This window comes from Mesoplodon mirus, assembly GCF_964341445.2.
Source record: "Mesoplodon mirus genome assembly, chromosome: 5".
In the NCBI taxonomy this organism is placed as follows: Eukaryota; Metazoa; Chordata; class Mammalia; order Artiodactyla; family Ziphiidae; genus Mesoplodon; species Mesoplodon mirus.
Window position 1 is genome coordinate 45,376,964 of NC_138980.1, and position 18,758 is coordinate 45,395,721.

At 57.3% G+C, this 18,758-nt stretch overlaps 2 protein-coding genes across 2 annotated transcripts in view; one reads left to right on the top strand and one right to left on the bottom strand.

Annotated features, from left to right (window-relative positions):
* Positions 1–14,217, top strand: part of CPAMD8 (C3 and PZP like alpha-2-macroglobulin domain containing 8) — a 100,158-nt gene extending 85,941 nt beyond the window's left edge. Inside the window, exons 30-42 of the mRNA XM_082623069.1 lie at positions 1,844–2,009; positions 3,434–3,520; positions 3,612–3,748; positions 4,146–4,301; positions 4,409–4,471; positions 5,193–5,374; positions 7,598–7,685; positions 8,480–8,554; positions 9,235–9,340; positions 9,429–9,539; positions 10,777–10,986; positions 11,301–11,418; positions 13,735–14,217. Of these exons, the coding sequence (XP_082479195.1) occupies positions 1,844–2,009; positions 3,434–3,520; positions 3,612–3,748; positions 4,146–4,301; positions 4,409–4,471; positions 5,193–5,374; positions 7,598–7,685; positions 8,480–8,554; positions 9,235–9,340; positions 9,429–9,539; positions 10,777–10,986; positions 11,301–11,418; positions 13,735–13,756 (1,521 nt within the window). The 3' untranslated portion in view covers positions 13,757–14,217. The remainder of the gene's footprint in view (positions 1–1,843; positions 2,010–3,433; positions 3,521–3,611; positions 3,749–4,145; positions 4,302–4,408; positions 4,472–5,192; positions 5,375–7,597; positions 7,686–8,479; positions 8,555–9,234; positions 9,341–9,428; positions 9,540–10,776; positions 10,987–11,300; positions 11,419–13,734) is intronic.
* A 2,218-nt stretch (positions 14,218–16,435) lies between these two features.
* F2RL3 (F2R like thrombin or trypsin receptor 3) lies at positions 16,436–17,993 on the bottom strand (the record flags this gene model as incomplete). The annotated part of the gene is made up of 2 exons (XM_082621263.1): positions 16,436–17,590; positions 17,885–17,993. The coding sequence occupies 2 exons, from the start codon at positions 17,991–17,993 to the stop codon at positions 16,557–16,559; spliced, it is 1,143 nt and encodes a 380-aa protein (XP_082477389.1). The 3' UTR covers positions 16,436–16,556.
* Between the last annotated feature and the right edge of the window lie 765 nt (positions 17,994–18,758).

Here is an 18,758-nt window from a genome sequence, read left to right on the forward strand (position 1 = left end):
TAACACCACCATATTGGAGGTTAGGGCTTTAACATATACATTTGTTGGGGGGGGGCAGGGAGGCACAGACATTCAGTACATAACAGCCCCAAGACTTCAGAATGTGATTGTATTTAGAGACAGGGCCTTTAAAGAGGTAGTCACGTTAAAATGTAGCCTTTAGGGTGGGTACTAATCCACTATGACTGGCATCCTTGGAAAAGGGGGACATTAGGGCACAGAGACCAGCACAGAGGAAGATTATGTGAAGATAAAGGGAGAAGATGGCTAGCTATAAGCCAAGAGAGAGGCCTGGAACAGATCCTTTCCTCATGGCCCTCAGAAGGAACCAGCCCTGCTAACACCTTGATATTGGACTTCTGGCCTCCAGATCCATGAGACAAGAAATTTCTACTTTTTTAAGCCACCCAATTTGTGGTACTTTGTTACACAGCCCCAGCAGACTCATACACCCTGCCTCTAGGAAGACCAACCAACTTGGTTGGCCCGGGACCAAGGGATTCCGGGGATGCAGGCCTTGTGGGTGCCTCCTCCCTGCCTGCACCTGAGACTGAGGAACCCAGGCTCCTTGGCGTTCCCAAGGTGGGCCTCTCCTCCATCCCTGGTTCCGCTTTTTGTTTTGGTAAAATCGACATTTAGGTCATTCTGACCTTATCAGACTTTTCTAGAGCTGAACCAAGTGTTTCTTCCTGAACTCAAGAAGGTGAAGGCCCATGTGCCTTAGGCTGAATAAAGGCCCCTGGACTTGTGTCCTGTGGCATTTGTAACAAAGTACCACAAACAGTGGCTTTAAACAACGGGAGTTTATTCTCTCGCAGTTCTGGAGGCCAAGGTCTGAAGTCAGTGTGTGGGCAGGGCCATGGCTCCTCTGGAGGTCTAGGGGAGGATGCTTCCTAGCCTCTTTCACCTTCCTGGAACTCCCAGCATTCCTTGGCTTGTGTCTGCATCACTCCAACTCTGCCTGTCTTTCCACGGCCTTCTCTCTGTGTCTCTTCGTCCTCTCTTCTTATAAGGACATCAGTGCTACCTCTGCAAAAGCGTCCAGCCACCCCCACCCCAGGCTCTGGGCTTATGTGGCTCAGGCTTGGGGTCCAGTTAATTTGCTCTGTCATCCCTAATACATGCCCCGGGAGGGAGATGGTACGTCTTAACAACATGCCGTAAGGGTGGTTCCCATGCTTTATCCTGATCTAAAGATGGAAAGCTTTGGGAGAGCATTCTTTCTGCAATCTTAACAATCACCAAAGCAGAGTTATCTTAACTCCATGGCTCCGCCGGTGCCCACAGGAGCACCATTGCTCATTTGCTAAATTCCCAAATGCTTCGAATCACTCCTTTTTCCATTTAACCTATATTATTGGGCAGCTTCTCTGAACTAAGCCCATCACTGGACAATGGACTTGGTTTCTGTCCTCCAGCTGCTCACACTGTGGGTCAGGAGCATGGTGAGGGTTGATGGGCTTCCTGGAGGAGGTGACAATTGAAGCAAGGCCTGGAGGATGAGATGGGCCTGAGCTGGGGGTCTTAGAAGCCAGCCTAGTGATAGAGTGGGATGGGGCGGGGCGGTCAGGGGTCTGCCTGCTTCCCCCAGAGTGTCTCTGAATTGATTTGTCGTGCTCAGACTTCATTTGGAAAACATGGCACCAACATAAAAGAAAGGGAATGGGGCTTTGAAAGCTGAGGCTTCAGGCAGTGGGGCACCAGAAGGATACAAAGTGAGGGGCTTCAAGCCATCCAGTGCTTTCCCCAGGCATGTCCTGAGAACCTTTGGGAGCGTGGTGGGTGGGGTGAAGGCAGAGCAGCCTCCCAGGGCTCCAATTCCCACCCCCGCTGCACCCCGCAGGAGGAGAGGGGTGCCATTGCCAAAGCCAGGCACTTCCTGGAGTCTGGCGCACCCCTGGCTATGGACCCCTACAGCAGTGCCCTGACGGCCTACGCGCTGACCCTGCTCCGCAGCCCTGCAGCCCCCACCGCTCTGCGAAAGCTCCGCAGCCTGGCCATCACCCAGGGTAGGTGCCCCTGCCTGCCACCCCAGCGGACACAGTGTGGGACCAGCCTACTGCGGGCCCCAGTAAACAGCTCATGAACACGTGCATGGAACTAAGGAGGCGTCCTTTGCCCACTCTGTTTTTTTTTTTATAAATTTTTTTTTAATATTTTATTTTATTTTTGGCTTCGTTGGGTCTTCGTTGCTGCACACGGGCTTTCTCTAGTTGCGGCGAGCGGGGGCTACTCTTCGTTGCAGGGCGCCAGCTCCTCATTGCGGTGGCTTCCCTTGTTGCAGAGCACGGGCTCTAGGTGCACGGGCCTCAGTAGCTGTGGCACATGGGCTTAGTTGCTCCGCGGCATGTGGGATCCTCCTGGACCAGGGATCGAACCCGTGTCCCCTTCATTGGCAGGCAGATTCTTAACCACTGCACCACAAGGGAAGTCCCTCACTGTTTTTTTTACTCATTTATTACTCATTAATTATTGTATCTACTAGTGGCTTCATTTGATGAAGTGGCTTGAGCTTGAGCATCATTTTCTTCCCCTATGAAGTAGGGGATGCCACCCAGCCCCCACCAGGGAAAACAGTGTTCAGAGATCCCCGGTAGAGGATCCCCCAGGCTTCCTGGAAACCATCCCTGGGCAGGGTGTTGGGAGGCAGGGGAGGGCTGCACCCGGCTCACACCCTGCCCCCCATCACTGGGTGAGCCTCAGAAAGCCTTTTCCATCTTGGAGTGTCAGTCTCTCCATCTACAAAATGACTCCCCATTATGTTTGGGGAGCCCCAGTCACTGAGCTGTGACTTCTCAGAAGGTCCCCAAACTCAGTCTTCTTCCCCCGAACCCCTGAGCTTTCCCGGGAGCTGCGCTGGTATTCCATCCAGCTTCTCTGCTTAAGATGTCACCTGAAGAATTGCTTTCACTGCTGAAGAAGAAGAAGAAGAAGAAGAAAAAAAAACTTAAAAAGCAAAATTCTAAAACCATCCAGTTGGATGACAGTGTCAATTTAGGACTAACTGCTCAAGATCTGAGGCAGGGAGCGCCGACTTCTCAATGGTTTGAGGGCTTTTTATACCACACATGAACTCAGAATCTTTGGAGCCTTTGCAAGTACGGAGTGGCTTCCTGGTCCCCAGGTGGGGTAGACTGGGGCCTGCCTCAGGGCCCCAGCCAGGAGGGAGGCCATTGATTAGTGATGTCTGCCGGGGCACAGAAAAGCAGCCAGGGATTGGTGATGTCTGCCAACGGTGCAGGAGGGGCTGGGTTTGTCTCTGTAGCTGCAGATCTGAGATGTAGCCCCAAGACCCTTCCTGTCCCAGCCATCTTCCCCTGGGGCCCAGCCCCGTGGTGTCTCTTCTTGAGACCACATGCGCTGACACTCAGCATGGGTTGCCAGGCTGAGTGCCAACAGGGGTTGTGGCCCCTGACCTGTTCTGGCCTTACAGATGGGGTGACCCACTGGAGCCTGACGGGTTCCCGGGATGTGGACAAGGACGCGTTCCTGAGCTTCAGTGACGGGGTCTATCAGACAGGTACTGGCCACCCCACCTGTGGTGCCTGCTGTGGGCACCAGGTCCTGGGTCCCAGTGTCAAAAGGGCCCCAGCTGGCCTCTTCCGTTGCAGTGGTCTCGGCCGAGGTGGAAATGACAGCCTATGCCCTGCTGACCTACACCCTCCTGGGAGATGTGGCCACTGCCCTGCCTGTGGTGAAGTGGCTGTCCCAGCAGCGGAATGCCCTTGGGGGCTTCTCCTCCACTCAGGTGAGCCAGGAAGGGCCAAAAGAGGGGCTCGGGTCTGAGCGGGGTTACTGTGGCCCAGGCTTGGGATTCAAGAGCCAGGTAGGAAGCCACTGGCTGCTTCAAGTCTCAGGACGGCTCCTTGCCCGCAGCCCCTGGGGGCATGATGTCCAAGAGAGGGCAGGAGGATGGGGCCGAGGGAGAGATGTGCCTGGCTCTGGGACAGGGACCCAGCCCCTGCCTCCATGGAGATGCTCCCCAGCTGCCTGGGGCCCCCAGCCCTGTGGATATCTACACCGGACACCCAGTGCTCTCTGTTCCAGCCTCACGGGTCGCTGGTATCCAGAGAGGGTCCGTGGCACCCGTAGTGTGGGCCAGAACTGCTCCTGGGGCTGACCTCAGCCTCCTGCTCTGTCCCTAGGACACCTGCGTGGCTCTGCAGGCCTTGGCAGAGTATGCCATCTTGTCTTACGCGGGCGGCATCAACCTCACCGTCTCCCTGGCCTCCACCAACTTGGACTACCAGGAAACCTTCGAGCTGCACAGGGCCAACCAGAAGCTTCTACAGATGGCGGCAGTGCGTGCTCCTGGGATCAGGGTTGGGGGGTGGGCAGCAATGGCAGCCCCTCCCTGCTGCCTGTCCACGTGTGTCTTCGGGGAAACCACGGCATCTTCTCTCCCCAGATCCCCAGCCTCCCCACAGGGCTGTTTGTGAGCGCCAAGGGCGAAGGCTGCTGCCTGATGCAGGTGAGGCTGCGGGGAGAGGGGGCGCTTCCAGGGCACCCCTGGAGGGGCAGGCGGGAGGCAGCTCAGTGTTGGTCCAGGTTGAGTGGGGTGGATGTGTGTGTGAGAGCCACCCCAGGGCAGCCTGTCAGCCCCTGAAATGCCGTCCACTCTGCCCAAGGCAGGACCCAAGGCAGATGGCAATGTGTCCCCTTGAGGATGGAGTCCCCCCAGAAGCTCCATCTGATCCTCGTTCCGGTGGTCTCTGACCTTAAGCAGACACCTCCCTTCACCCCCCATGGTGGGACTTGTTATTCTCCCTGCCAAGGCCTGAATGGAGATGCCCAGCCTGGTGCTCCCCACAACCCCTCAGTCACCAGGCTCAGGATTTAGTCACACTCTGGGTGGAGACAGGCTGGCCTCCTAGGCTCTGGCCAGCAGTCAGAGGGCAAGTCTGCCAGGAGACCCTCACATTCTCAGCTTCTCCATCTGGAGAGTGGGAGCCCAGACAACACAGTGGATAGGAGAGGGAGCCTGAGAGGCAGACAGACCTGGGCTTGAAATGTGGAAAAATGGGATGATGGTCGTACCTACACCATCAGGGCGAAATGGAATGACCGTAGTGCCCAGAACTGTTGTTGATGTCACCATTGTCATCGTTCTGGCTGTCCCCCACCTTGCCCCGACCTTGCCTCTCCCCTCCCCACTCCCCTGTCCCCTCAGCCTCTGTCCTCCCACCCCCCAGATCGATGTTACCTACAATGTGCCAGACCCGGTGGCCAAGCCGTCCTTCCAGCTGCTCATCAACCTCCAGGAGCCCGAGGCCGAGCGGCGGCCCCCTGCACCTGCCTCCTCGGCTGATGATGACGACCCAGCAGCCGACCAGCATCAGCACGAGTACCCGGTGACCCTGGAGGTGTGCACCAGGTAAGGCCACCTGCTCTGCTGGCTGCCACCACCACCTGGACGGCGTTTTTTTTTTTTTCTTTTTTTTTTTTTGGCGGTACACGGGCCTCTCACTGTTGTGGCCTCTCCAGTTGCAGAGCACAGGCTCCGGACGCACAGGCTCAGCGGCCACGGCTCACAGGCCCAGCTGCTCTGCGGCATGTGGGATCTTCCCGGACCGGGGCACGAACCCGTGTCCCCTGCATTGGCAGGCGGACTCTCAACCACTGCGCCACCAGGGAAGCCCGGACGGCGTTTTATATAGTGACGCTCTTGGCTAGGAACGCCTCGGGCATTCATCTGAGCCTGTACTACTTGTGGGAGCCCCGCAGACATTTCACCGACTCGAGCCAAAGTTGTGGCTGGACCAGCCCTTGTGGTCCTTAGTCTGATCACAAGACACACCTCAGCAACACCCATCAGGGACCTTTGAAGAACAAGATTTCTTACTCACAGGTCCCGGAGGGTACATGACCCTCCCGAGGGTCACACAGCGAGGTCACAGGTAGAGAGACAGACAGAAGGCACAGACCTGAGGTTCTGCCTATATTGGGGTCCGAGGGGGGGGTTGCTTACATTTTTGTGGATTCACTCTTTGTTGGCAAATTTAAAATACAAGAGCAGGAATTAGGGTGCTGGAAGGGGAAGGCAGGGTGACCCAAGTGGTCCGTCATGTAGGTTGCCCAGGGCTTCCTGAAAGAGGGACCTTCGTGGGTGGGGGCAGCATGGTTCCTCTTCTGGTTGTTTTGCTAGTAGTTGCGTCATACAGCTGCCAGTATCTTTATTCAAGATGGATGTCTTCGAAATGAATGCCTTTGCAATCAGAAGCTTACGCTCCAAATGATTTTTGAAATGAAAGAAATGGAAGTGCCTCTGAATGGGTGCAGCAAACCCCAGTGACAGGTGGGGCTGGGTGGGATGGCTGTTTGTGGCCCCTGTGAGACCTATCAGCCCCAGGTGTGACCCTGGGACCAGGCCACAGAGGGTCCTCGGTGGTGGGTGCATGCAGCTGCCCACAAAGCATGCTCATTACCATGGCAACGATGGGGGAACCCAAAGGTGGTTGGAAGCTATGGCACCTGAAACCCATCAGAGCTGCCCAGACACCTTCTTTAACCTTGACCCTCAGCCCTCACATGTCCAAGGCCCCCATCTTAGGAATTTCTGAAGAACAAGCCCAACTTGGTCCAAGCCTGGGAGCCCTGGCTGAGTGGCTTCCCAAACCTCCAGCTGTGTTTCCTGCTCCACAGTGAGACTCAGGATGGTTCCACTAAGCAGGGTTGTGATCACCGTCTAATCAGGCGGGGGAGCGAGAAGCAGCTGGACTGGCCCAACTGTCTGGCCCCGGCAGGCCTGCTGGGGCATCTCTGTTCCTCCCTCAGATGTGTTAAGAAAAAAACCCCACTGTGTGCCACCCAGATATAGCGTCTCTCAGGCCTCACCCCTGCAGGAAGCCTCCCCCACCGCCCCAGGAGCTGTGGCCACCCCATCCCCTTGGGCCACAGTCTGCAGGTTCCTCACTCAGTGTCAGCCTCCCTGTCACCAGCACCCAGCACGGGGAGGGCCTGGCACATAGCAAGCCCGAGAGGCCATATTTACCCACCCCCCCATGTCACAGAAGGGGAAACTGAGGGCTGGCACTGGAGAGTGACCGGGTGTCCCCCAGTGGCCTGGACTCCCTCGGCCCCATGAAGCAGCTTCCCACACTGGGGGCACAGCATGGAGTTCGGGTCAAAACACAGCCCAGGGCTTCCCTGGTGGCGCAGTGGTTGGGAGTCCACCTGCTGATGCAGGGGACGCGGGTTCGTGCCCCAGTCCAGGAAGATCCCACATGCCGGGGAGCGGCTGGGCCCGTGAGCCACGGCCGCTGAGCCTGCGTGTCTGGAGCCTTTGCTCTGCAACGGGAGAGGCCACAACAGTGAGAGGCCCGCGTACCGCAAAAAAACAAAAAAAAAAACAAAAAAAACCCCCAAAACAGCCCAGAGTCGATAGACCTGGGTCAGGCCCAGAACCCTCGGCAAGGCCTTTTCTTTATGGTCTCAGTGTCTTAGCTGTGAAATGGGCTGACCAATGACCCAGCCAAGGGTGTTTGTGCAGATGGGCTGCCAGGCAGGCAGGCTCAGGGGTTGTGGGGACAGAGGGGTCCATGAATTCCACTGCGGGGTTTGAGTTCAAGGGCCTCTCTCTCTCTCCCCTCATCGGAAGGTGGCTGCATACAGGCTCCTCCAACATGGCGGTCCTGGAGGTGCCCCTGCTGTCAGGGTTCCGGGCGGACGTTGAGAGCCTGGAGCAGGTGAGGTAGCACTGGTGGACAGGGCTCGGCTCGGGTCTCTGGCTGGTGGCCCTGCCCAGGTTGCAAATTCCCAGCCCTTCATAAAATGAGTTTTGGTTTTTGCTTTTTTGTCTTTCTGGGCAAAGTTGGTGTTTGGGGGCTGGCTGTCTGCTGAGGGGCAGGTGGGGAGGGGTGGGAGCTTTGCCAGTAGGTGTCATTCAGTGGGCCACCTGTGCTGTTATCCATGTGGCAGAGGAAGGGTTCAATGGACCTGCCTGCGCTTTGGGGATGATCTGGGATACCAGGGAGAGATTTGCCACCATCCTCAACTTAAAGAGAGACCGGCCCCCTTTTGGGGGGGGAGGGGAAGAGGGTCACAAAGTGGGTGGAGCAGCCTTACCTGAGGATGTCTGCAGTGTGGGGAGGGACAGGAAAGTAGGGCCTGTCCTGGGGGAGGGGGTTTGAATGGTGCAGGTGAGGCAGGAGCAGGTGGCAGGGCTCTGTGGGCGCCTAGAGGGCCACAGGGAGGTCCGGCCTGGGACTGAGGCTCGCTCAGGGGAGACTGCAGGCAGGGAAGGGGAAGCAGGCACTCGGGACAGTGGTAACCAGCCTTGAATGCCCTCTCCTGGGTGCTGACCTCCACCCCCTGGCCTGGCCCATGGGGACTTGCTGGATGACCGTGGGCAAACTCCTCAGCCTCCGGGGCCTTGGCTCTTCACGGGTCCAGCCCACCTTGGGCCCTTGGAGATCGGGGAGGAAGAGAGCATTGGGGTCTGAAGGGCCGGTCAGACCCTGACCTCTGGCTTCCCTGCCAGCTGCTCCTCGACAAGCACGTGGCACTGAAGAGGTACGAGGTGGCTGGTCGCAGAGTGCTCTTCTACTTTGATGAGGTACTGCTGGCCGGGGGTGGTGGGTGGAGGCCTCCACGGCAGCCACATTGGCGGGGGCACAGCTGCCATGGCCCGGTGTGGTTCCTGCAGTGATCTCATACCAAGAAAAAGAAACTGGGAGAGTCAACTCAGGTGGAGTTGGCACGGCTGCCTGCCCTGTGCCCTAGCCAGCTTGCTTTGGTGCAGAAAGTTGGGAGGGGTATGGAATAGTATTCAGGCATCAAAAGGAATGAAGCAGTGATGGTTTGAACCTCAAAAACATGTGGAGTGAAGAGACAGAAAGCAGATTGGTGGTTGCCAGGAGTTGGGGGGATGGGGAGTGCAAATGGGGATAGGGCTTCCTTTTGAGGTGATGGAAATATTCTGCAGATGGATAGTGGTTGCACAAGTTTGTGAATGTCCACACACACACACACACACACACACACACACAAGGAGGGAGGGCACCTGCCATGGGGGGAGTGGGGGATGAAAGACCAGCTGAGATGTTTTTCCCAAGTGGGATGGAAGGACCCACAAGATGAAAATGGGATCACGTTTCTGTTTCACGCCTCCTGGGCATCCCGAAATCAGCCAGTTCTGGGCCCACATTTTGCGGCGTCACAGAGCACAGAGGCCGGAGCTCAGTCTCTGGCCCTAGTGGCCCCGGCCGAGCCTGAGCCCGCCCGCTGCCCCCGCAGATCCCCAGCGGGTGTTTGACGTGCGTGAGGTTCCGGGCGCTCCGCCAGCACGTCGTGGGCAGGACGTCGGCGCTGCCCATCTCCGTGTACGACTACTACGAGCCTGGTAGGTCCGCGCCCAACACCCACAACTCTAGCTCAGCCCCTCACCCTGTCATCCATCACTTGGTCACCCTTCTCCCCTGGTCCCGCAGCCTTCGAGGCCACGCGCTTCTACAACGTCAGCTCGCGCAGTCCCCTGGCCCGGGAGCTGTGCGCGGGGCCTGCCTGCAACGAGGTGGAGCGTGCCTTGGCCCAGGGCCCCGGTAAGTGCGCGGGGCCATTGCCCCTTCCGACCACCCGCCACTCCGACCCCACCCGCGGCAGAGGAGGGCGTGGTAAAGGCAGGAGGACCCGGCACGGTCAAGGGCGCGCTGCCTGAGCGAGGGGCATGGGGTTGAGCAGAGTGGGCAGGCAGTGAGAAGGAGGCGGGGCTTAGCGGGGCGGGGCCTAGGGGGGTATGAGGGGGCGGGTGTAGAAGCGGGCGGCCCAAAGGAGAGCCCTTGCCTCCCCTTCCCCACAAGCCAAAGGGTGTCGGCACCCAGGCCGGGAGCCCCAATCGACCACAGCGAAGGACGGGCTAGGGGTCCCTCGGGACCCTTTTCTTTATTTTCCAGACTTCTTGAAATGAGTTTAGATTGCTTTTAATTTAAAAGTTTTCTTTTTATTTATTTATTTATTTGTTAACATCTTTATTGGAATATAATTGCTTTACAATGTTGTGTTAGTTTCTGCTGTATAACAAAGTGAATCAGCTATATGTATACATATATCCCCATATCTCCTCCCTCTTGCATCTCCCTCGCACCCTCCCTATCCCACCCCTCTAGGCGGTCACAAAGCACTGAGCTGATCTCCCTGTGCTATGCGGCTGTTTCCCACTAGCTATCTATTTTACGTTTGGTAGTGTATATGTGTCCATGCCACTCTCTCACTTCGTCCCAGCTTACCCTTCCCCCTCCCCATATCCTCAAGTCCGTTCTCTAGTCGGTCTGTGTCTTTATTCCTGTCCTGCCCCTAGGTTCTTTAGAATCTTTTTTTTTTTAGATTTCATATATATGTGTTAGCATATGGTATTTGTTCTTCTCTTTCTGACTTCACTCTGTATGACAGACTCCAGGTTCATCCACCTCACTACAGATAACTCAATTTCGTTTCTTTTTATGGCTGAGTAATATTCCATTGTATATATATGTGCCACATCTTCTTTATTCATTCATCTGTCGATGGACACTTAGGTTGCTTCCATGTCCTGGCTATTGTAAGTAGAGCTTCAATGAACATAAAAGTTTTCTTTTTAAATTTTATTTTGGTAAACACTAGGCAAATACTTGCATGAAATTCTACCAGGTCAGGGCTCAGGGCTTCCTAGGAACTGTCTCCATGCTGTGGAGTGTGGTCCGGACCCCAGGGACTTCTCCCCAACCCCAGGCCCAGGTGGGGGCGGGGATCAAGTTGGGGGGTGGGGTTCCCGGGGCCTGCCCATTTCGCCTCGCCCGCCAGGCTGGTCCCCTGGCGAGGGAGGTGCCGCGGCCATCCCGGAGGAGGGGACGAAGATTACGCGCTGCGGCTGCGCACGTGACTGCACCACCAGCGGGGACCCGGTATGTGGCTCCGACGGCGTCGTCTATACCAGCACTTGCCACCTCCAGGAGGCTGCCTGCCGCGGACGTGTGAGATTGGAACCTGCGCCCCCCGGCCGCTGTGCCCTTGGTGAGGATCCACTCATGCCCCGTCTCGGGGACCCCACCCTGTCCCGGAATGTATCGCTCCATCTTCTCTTTGCGTCTGGGTCCCTTTGCATCTCCTCGGTCTTGGTCAGTCTCTCCCCAGCCCCACCCCAACTTTGTGCTTTTCTGTGTCTCCTTATCTCTGATTTCTGTGTCCGCTTCCCCACCTTGTGACCTCACCTCCTATCTGTTGCTCTGGGCCACAGATCTCCTCCCCTCAGGCCCCCTGGGCTGTTGGTCATCCAGATCCTCTCCCTCCAGTGCCTTCCCTACCGACTCAGTCCTCCTTCCTTCCAGAGCAGCCGACACCAGCCTCTGCTTTGTACAGCTACGACTATGACCTGGGTCCCCTGGACGCTAGGCATGTGGCAGCCGGCCATGAGGTGGTGGACTTGGACGGGGAAACAGAGGACAGGTGAGAGCTGGGCCCGCCCGCAACCTCCCTCCACTGGCCCTGGAACCTGGCAGGGAGTGGGAGTGACTGATGGAGGGGTCAGCCTGCTATAGGGTTTCAGGGGATGAGGTGGGGGATCTGTTCTCTCTTGACCCCCATCCACCCAGCACACATAGAAGAGCAGCTTATATGTGTAGGGTGAGCTTAGTGAACCCTGCCAAGGACTGGACCCCAGGACAGACCTGTCCCTGAGACCCACTGGGCCTGGGACCCTTGTTAAAGAAGAAATTATTCATGACGCAAGGAATATATTTTTCAAGGGGGAGCACTGTGGAGTCTTGCAGTGGGGATAGAGATTGTAACCAACTCCTAATAATAAAAGAAGAAAAAGTGGGAATTTATAGCCAAGGAGTCGGGGGTGGCAGTCAGTGGATGGAAAGTTACTAGGAGGAAACATCAGGGGTGAAGGGGGGATATTCTAGCTAAACCGACTGCACCTGATTGTTGCTGAAGGCAGGCCAGGGTGATGAGACATTACAGGGGGCGGGGGGTGGATGGTGGAGGATGAGGAACCCAATCAGATATCAAGGGTGATCAGTATGGAGGAGGGGGGTTTCTGGCTAAACTGACATATTAGCAGATTCTTGCTACAGTTGGGCAGTGCTGAGATGAACATGGAAGCCTAGAATTTGAGACCGAAGTGAAAAAGAGCTCAGAGGAGCCCGGGTGGAGTTTGGTTAGGTAGAGAATCTTTGTCCCCCCTGAAGGAAGGATGGAGGAAATGGTCAGGAGACCAGAGAGCCGTGTGGGGTGAGGCTGGGAAGGGGCTGCTGGGCAGACTTCCTGGACGAGGCAAATCTTTTGGGTTGAGCAAACTCAACTCAAGAGGTTTAAACAGCGGGTTGATCTATCAGCTCAGGTAAGTGCCAGGTCCTGGAGGCTGGCTGCACTGGCGGGCCTCAGAGCCCTGCCTTCCTGGGTGGCAAGGGTCTCTCCACCCCATGCTGGTGGCAAAGGCTAGTTTACACCCCCACTCATCAAACCCAGTAGGAAGGCTTTTCCACCAGCAGCAACCAAAGTTCCAGAGATTTAGGAGTGCGTCATCTTGTACCAGGCACTGGGTTTAGTTCACATGCATATAATATAATTATTGATAGTGCTGGGTTTAGGGTTACTGTTGCACTAATTTTGTTTTGCCCCCCTGTGTTTCTCCTTCCATGCTCTCTTTTGAGTATCTTTTAGAATTCCATTTTGATTCAGTTATTGTTGTTTTAGCATTATTTTTTTAGTGGTAACTCTGGGGATAAGACTATTCATCTTTAAATTTTTCACAGTCTACTTGGTGGGAGTATTATAAACACTTTCAGCAAAATGTAGCAACTTTGAAGCCATTTCTGTCCATGTGTTGTCCCCTCCCATCTCTCATGCTAATAATTATCATATGTATAACTTTAAAGTCACCCAAGTGTTGCCCACCCTGTCCAGTGTCTTCTGAGAGAGGTCTGCTTTTATTTTCCTTTTGCAGGGGAAGAGTTTTATTAAACTTCTAAATTTGAGATACCATAGGTTCACATGCAGTTGGAAGAAATAACAGAGAGATCTTAGGTGCCCTTCATCAGTTCCCCCCAGTGGTAACATCTCCCAGAACTCGAGTTACAGTGTAACGCCAGGAAATTGACATCAATACAATCTACCCGTCTTACTCCTTTTTCACCACTTTTACATGCACTCATTTGCAATTGAGTCTGCAATTTTCCCCCACGTGTAGATTTGTGTAATCATGACCACAGTCAAGATACAGGATACACCATCACCTCAAGGATCCCTTTAGCTGCAGGTTTATAGCCACACCCACCTCGATTTCCGCCCCCCGCAACCATTCATCTGTTCTCCCGCTCTATACTTTTGCCATTTCAGGGATGCTTTGTAAACAGAATTGTGGGGTACGTAACCTTTTGAGATTGGCTTTTTCTCACTCAACAGAGTTCCCTTGCTGTCCATCCATGGTGTTGTATCAATAGTTCCTCCCTTTTCATAGCTGATTGAGTTCCACAGATAAGTTTTCTATTTGGTCAGTGGTTTCTTGCATGCTGTGCTCATTCTTACCAAAGTGAAGGCCCCATCCCATCACTGTGGCCTGGTGGGGATGGTCAGGGTCCTGAGGGGCCCTGCTGGACCACGTCCCCACAACCCCGGCTCCAGGTGGGGCGCTCATGTCTCAGTGGGCGGAGGCAGCCAGGCCAAGCCACTTGGAGGCGGGTTTAGGGAATGGTCCACAGTACCGCCCCCGCCAGGCCTGGCAGCCCACAGGCATTTTTTGGCTTCTCTCCCTATCAGTCAGAGTGGCTTCTCTTCCTAAAGCTCCGAGCAGGAAGACGTGATCTGGCTGTGATTTCACCCCACCGGAAGAGGGTCGCTGACAGGAGACTTGACTGTCTGGGGGCTGCTGGACCCTGCCCAGGTGACCCCTGCTTCCAAATGAACCCGATAAACAGACCAGCAGAGATGATGGTGGGCCTCCTTGGGGCCCAGTCCCCACCTCAACAGGAAGGATGGTCAGTGAGGTGGCTGGAGGTGCCTCCCTCCCCGCCAGCTGCAGCTGGAGCACCAGTCACCCCACCCTACAGCCTTGGGCTGGGTGGCCAGAGCAGCTCTCACGGCCTGACGTTCTGCTCCCCGGAAGAGGGATGTTTCTGGGAAGGACTCATAGCCAAAGACCTGTTTCTGAGGGGGCGTGACTCTGGCCAAATCAAGGACATAGCGTCAGCAACTTAGAAACGAAACAGCCTGCTTTTCTGCAGAATGACTGCCTGGGCTGCTGAACCCCCAGACCCAAACCCCAAATTGTCCCAGAACTGTCATGGTCCCTGCACCTCTGCCTCACCCCAGGGGTCCCTGAATGTTTGGCCTAGACAGCACCACCACTTTCTCTGCAGAGAAAGTCCTGGGCTCCAGACAGACACACCTTCATCTGCCCACTTCCTGACCTCGACCTCTGAACCCCTGATCTTCCAATGCCCCGCCTGGAAGATTGTCCCCCTCCTAGCAACCTGGGAGGGTGTCCCAGCTCTGGACCTACTGAAGCCGTGTGCTCAGACCTGCCTCCCGGCTCTCCGTTCCCCCTCCTGCATTCTCCTGTCTTCCGCCTCCACGGTGGTAATTTATTTCAGCCAACACTGCTCATCTCTGGACAGCATGGAGACCCTGAGGGGGCTGCCCAGCCTGTGGGTCCCCGTCGTGCAGCACCGGCCACTTTCCATGCCCCTGACCCCTGCCATCCTGCAAGGTTACAGCGCCCTTGCCGAGGCCCTGTTGCCACTTGCCATAGAGGCTGCTGGTGTAATAAAAGCTCATTTCCATAGAGTCCCTGACAGACTTGGGCCTCCTACGGGCAGGGGAGGCTGAGAGGCAGCTCTAAGGGCTGGAGCCCAGTTCCCTTCTGGCCCCACACCTCCATTCCTTCATCTACAGCCCAGCCTTTCAGAACAAGGTGAGGAGGAGGCTTTGGAACGCTTGCATCCCAGGGTAATCATAGATTCCCAGGCACTTGTAAGAAATCAGACCAGGGCTTCCCTGATGGCGCAGTGGTTGAGAGTCCACCTGCCGATGCAGGGGACACAGGTTCGTGCCCCGGTCCGGGAAGATCCCACATGCTGTGGAGCGGCTGGGCCCGTGAGCCATGGCGGCTGAGCCTGCGCGTCCAGAGCCTGTGCTCCACAATGGGAGAGGCCACAACAGTGAGAGGCCCGTGTACCGCAAAAAAAAAAAAAAAAAAAAAGACCAATACAGAGAGGTCCTGGCTACCCTTTACCCAGCCTCCCCCAGTGGTAACATCTTGGAAGACTCTAGCACATCATCACACCAGGCTATTGACATGATATTCTTCGTTGACTTTATTCACACAGCCCCAGGTTCACTTTTACATGGGCGAGCATGTGTGTGCGCGTTTGTGCGTGTGTGTGTCCGTCCTGAGGCTTCCGGCTCACTCTTCCCCAGACCAGAGACATATGAACTTGATGGGGAGCCCAGGAGTGGCACCCATTCCCCTCTGCCTCTGGAGAGGGCTTGCGTACTCCCACAGTTGATGCCTCAGTGGGTCCTGACACTGTGCCCTGTGCTGCCTGCTGGGGTGGGGAATGGCAGGGTGTGTGTGTATGTGTGTCTGGGGCAATGGCTGCCCTTCCCCATGTGGTGCCCCCCCTGACTTGATTCAAAGCAGCCTTCAGATGGCTGGGGGTGGGTTCTGCAAAGCTGCAGCCCCCTGACCCTGGGTGTACACCATAAATCCTTGCATTGCTCCACCCACCCAGTCCATGGGGGAGTTACCTGAGAAGAGGAATCAGACCAAGGGAAAGCAGGAGGAGGTGATGTCTTGCAGCCAGGGTGACAGTAGGAGGCTGAGCCCTGTGGCTCCCAGTGATGGGTTGCACCAGGCTTTGGGGAGCAGAGTAGAGGTCTCCAGTGCTCAGGAGATGCCCCAGAACCCTAAGGCCCATCCTGGGAATGAGGACCGCCAACGGGGCCCCCAGTCGCCTTGGCCACAAGCGGGTAGGGGGCCCGAGCCTCCTCCTGGGTGGGGTCGTGCAGAGGGCCCAAGGCAGCATCAGCTTCGCCTTGTCCACACCTTGGACACGGACACAGGTGAGCTGGCTGGGCCTGGGAACCTGCATTTAATGCTCGTCTTAGTTTCCTGGGGCTGCTGTAACCAAATACCACGTACCAGGTGGCTTAAAACAACAGAAATTTATTCTCTGGCAGTTCTGGAGGCCAGAAGTCTGAGATAAAGATGCGGGCAGGGTTGGCTCCTTCTGGGGGCTCTGAGGGAGAGTCTGTCCCAGGCTGGTCTCCTGGCTTCTTCTGGTGCCTGCCAGCAGTCTGTGGCATCCTTTGGTTTGTGGCCATATCACCCCATCTCTGCCTCCGTGGTCACATGGGCTTCCCTGTGTGTCTCTGTGTCCTCTTCTTATAAGGACACCAGTCACATCGGATTTAGGGCCCACCCTACTCTAGTGTGACCTCATCCTAACTAATTACACCTGCAAAGACCTTATTTCCAAATAAGCTCACTTTCGGAGGTTCTCGGTGGACATGAACTGGGAGGGGACCCTATTCAACCCAGTGCAACCCCCTTCCTGTTTGTCCGGCCTGTGGAGGGGCTGTCACACAAACGAGGAGGACGGGGTGCCGGTTGCCGGGCTGCACCCCTCCCTGGAAGCTGTTGCAGTACCAGGCACCCGGCGACGCATCACTTCCTGCACCTTGCTCCTGAAGTCGGCCGACACATAGTAGTAGATGAAGGGGTCTACACAGCTGTTGAGGGTGCTGAGCGCCAGGCTGGGCAGGTAGGCGGCGTACAGGTTCCCCCGGGCATCAGGGTCCGGGTTTGAGTAGTGCAGGAGCAACAAAACATTGCTGGGTGCAAAGAGGGCCACGGCCGAGGTCAGCACCAGCGCGGTCAGCCTCAGCGCGTGGCTGTAACGCCGGCCACCGGCCGCCAGCGTGCGCAGGGCGGCCCCGTAACTCAGCAGCATGGCCAGCAGCGGCAGGAAGCAGCCGAGCACCGCCAGGCAGATGAAGGCGGGCCGCCAGTAGGAGACCTGGGCACCGACAGGCAGCACGTCGTGGCAGAGCACGTGGTCCGAATGCGCCAGCCGGAAGGTCTGCTGCTGCAGCGCCAGGGGCAGCGCCAGGGCGGCTGCCACCAGCCAGGCCGTGACACAGAGCCCGATGGCCAGGCGCTGGCCTCGCAGGGTGCGGGCCCGCAGCGGGTGCACCACGGCCAGGTAGCGGTCCAGGCTGACGGCGGCCAGTAGTAGCACGGAGCCGTACATGTGACCATAGAGTGCGGCCGTGTCCAGGCGGCAGGCGGCCTCGCCGAAGGGCCAGCGCTGACCCCGCAGGTGGTAGGTGATGCGTGGCGGCAGCGCCAGGGCCAGCAGCAGGTCAGCCGCCGCCAAGTTCATCAGCAGCACCGTGGAGGGCAGTCGTGGCACCCGCGTGGCCAGCACCCACAGCGCCAGGCCATTGGCGGGCAGCCCCACTGCCAGGGCCAGCCCGTAGAGCGTGGGCACCAGTCTCATGGGCACCCAGCCTAGCAGCAGTGCCCGAGAGCTGCCCGGGACCTCCAGAGTGTTGCTGTCATTGGCACAGGGCTGGCCAGGGAAGCTGCGCGGGTGGGGACCCGGTGTGCTATCTGGGTGAGAGAGGCCCGGAGGGAAAGGGGATAGAAGCGCTGAGAGGCCAGGAGTTACCCCCCACCCCTAGCCCCTCATCTGGTTCCCCGGCTGGATGGCGAGGCCCCTGAGAAACTGTAGACCTAGCCCCAGCTCTCAGGAGCCCCTGGGCTGGTGGGACAGAGCTAGACACGGAAACTCCCAGCCCTGTGGACTCAGGGCTGGGCTGGAGAAGCCCCACCCCCGTTCCCTGTCTCCCCTTCACCGGCTCTGGGCACCCTCCCAGTCCCAATGCAGGGCCCGAGGTCACTCACCATCACCTCTCTCCGTGCTGCCCCCATCATCGTCGTAGAAAATGGGGGTCTGAGTGTCATCCAGGCTGAACCCCAGTGCTAGGGGCCACAGCATCAGGAGAGCCCACATGTTGCCGGTGCTGGGTGCCGGCTGCTCTGGGCTGTGGCTGGCTGACCTCAGGCTTCCTGCCTGGCTGGACCCCCCCCTCCGCCCCCAGCTTCCTGAGTGTCCGCGGAGGAGGGGACAGGGTCGGGTGAGATAAACCAGTCCCTGCCCCCATGAGCCTGTGGGAGGCCCAAAGTCTGGCCTGAGGAGGCCTGGCAGCTGGGGTTACTTGGGGTCTAGGTGCTGGGCCAGTAAGATGGGAGAAGAGGTGCCAGGCTGCAGCCCCCGTCCAGCCTAGGAAGCCTCTGTAGGCCAAGTGGCCACTTCTTGCTGGCCGATCACATCTTGGCCCCATCCTCATGACAGCCCAGCCCTCTGTGCCACGCTCCCCTCCCTCCATCAGGAACTCTTGGCCCTTCCTGAAGCCCCCTCCTCCCAAACCCCACCCCCGGCTCTGGCAGGCAGGACCCCAAATCAGAGGCCAGAGCAGGTGAGCGCCCCCCGCCACAGATGCCCGTGGCCCTCTGTGGAGGTTACCCTGCCATATGCAGCCTCACCCACGCCCCAGCACAGGTCCCCCGGCAGGCACAGAATAAGGAGCAGAGAGGGGCAGGCCTTGTGAGCCTGCTGAGGAGGTCTTGGTCTTCAGCCAGAACCCCCGATGCTGACCATGTGCTGTCCTGAGGGTCTTAGGGGAGCGTGGCTGCAGCCCCCTCGGGGGGGTGATGACCATTTCCAGTTCTCAAAGCCGCTTCTGCTCTGGTCCTGACCCCACGCTCAGCCTGGGGT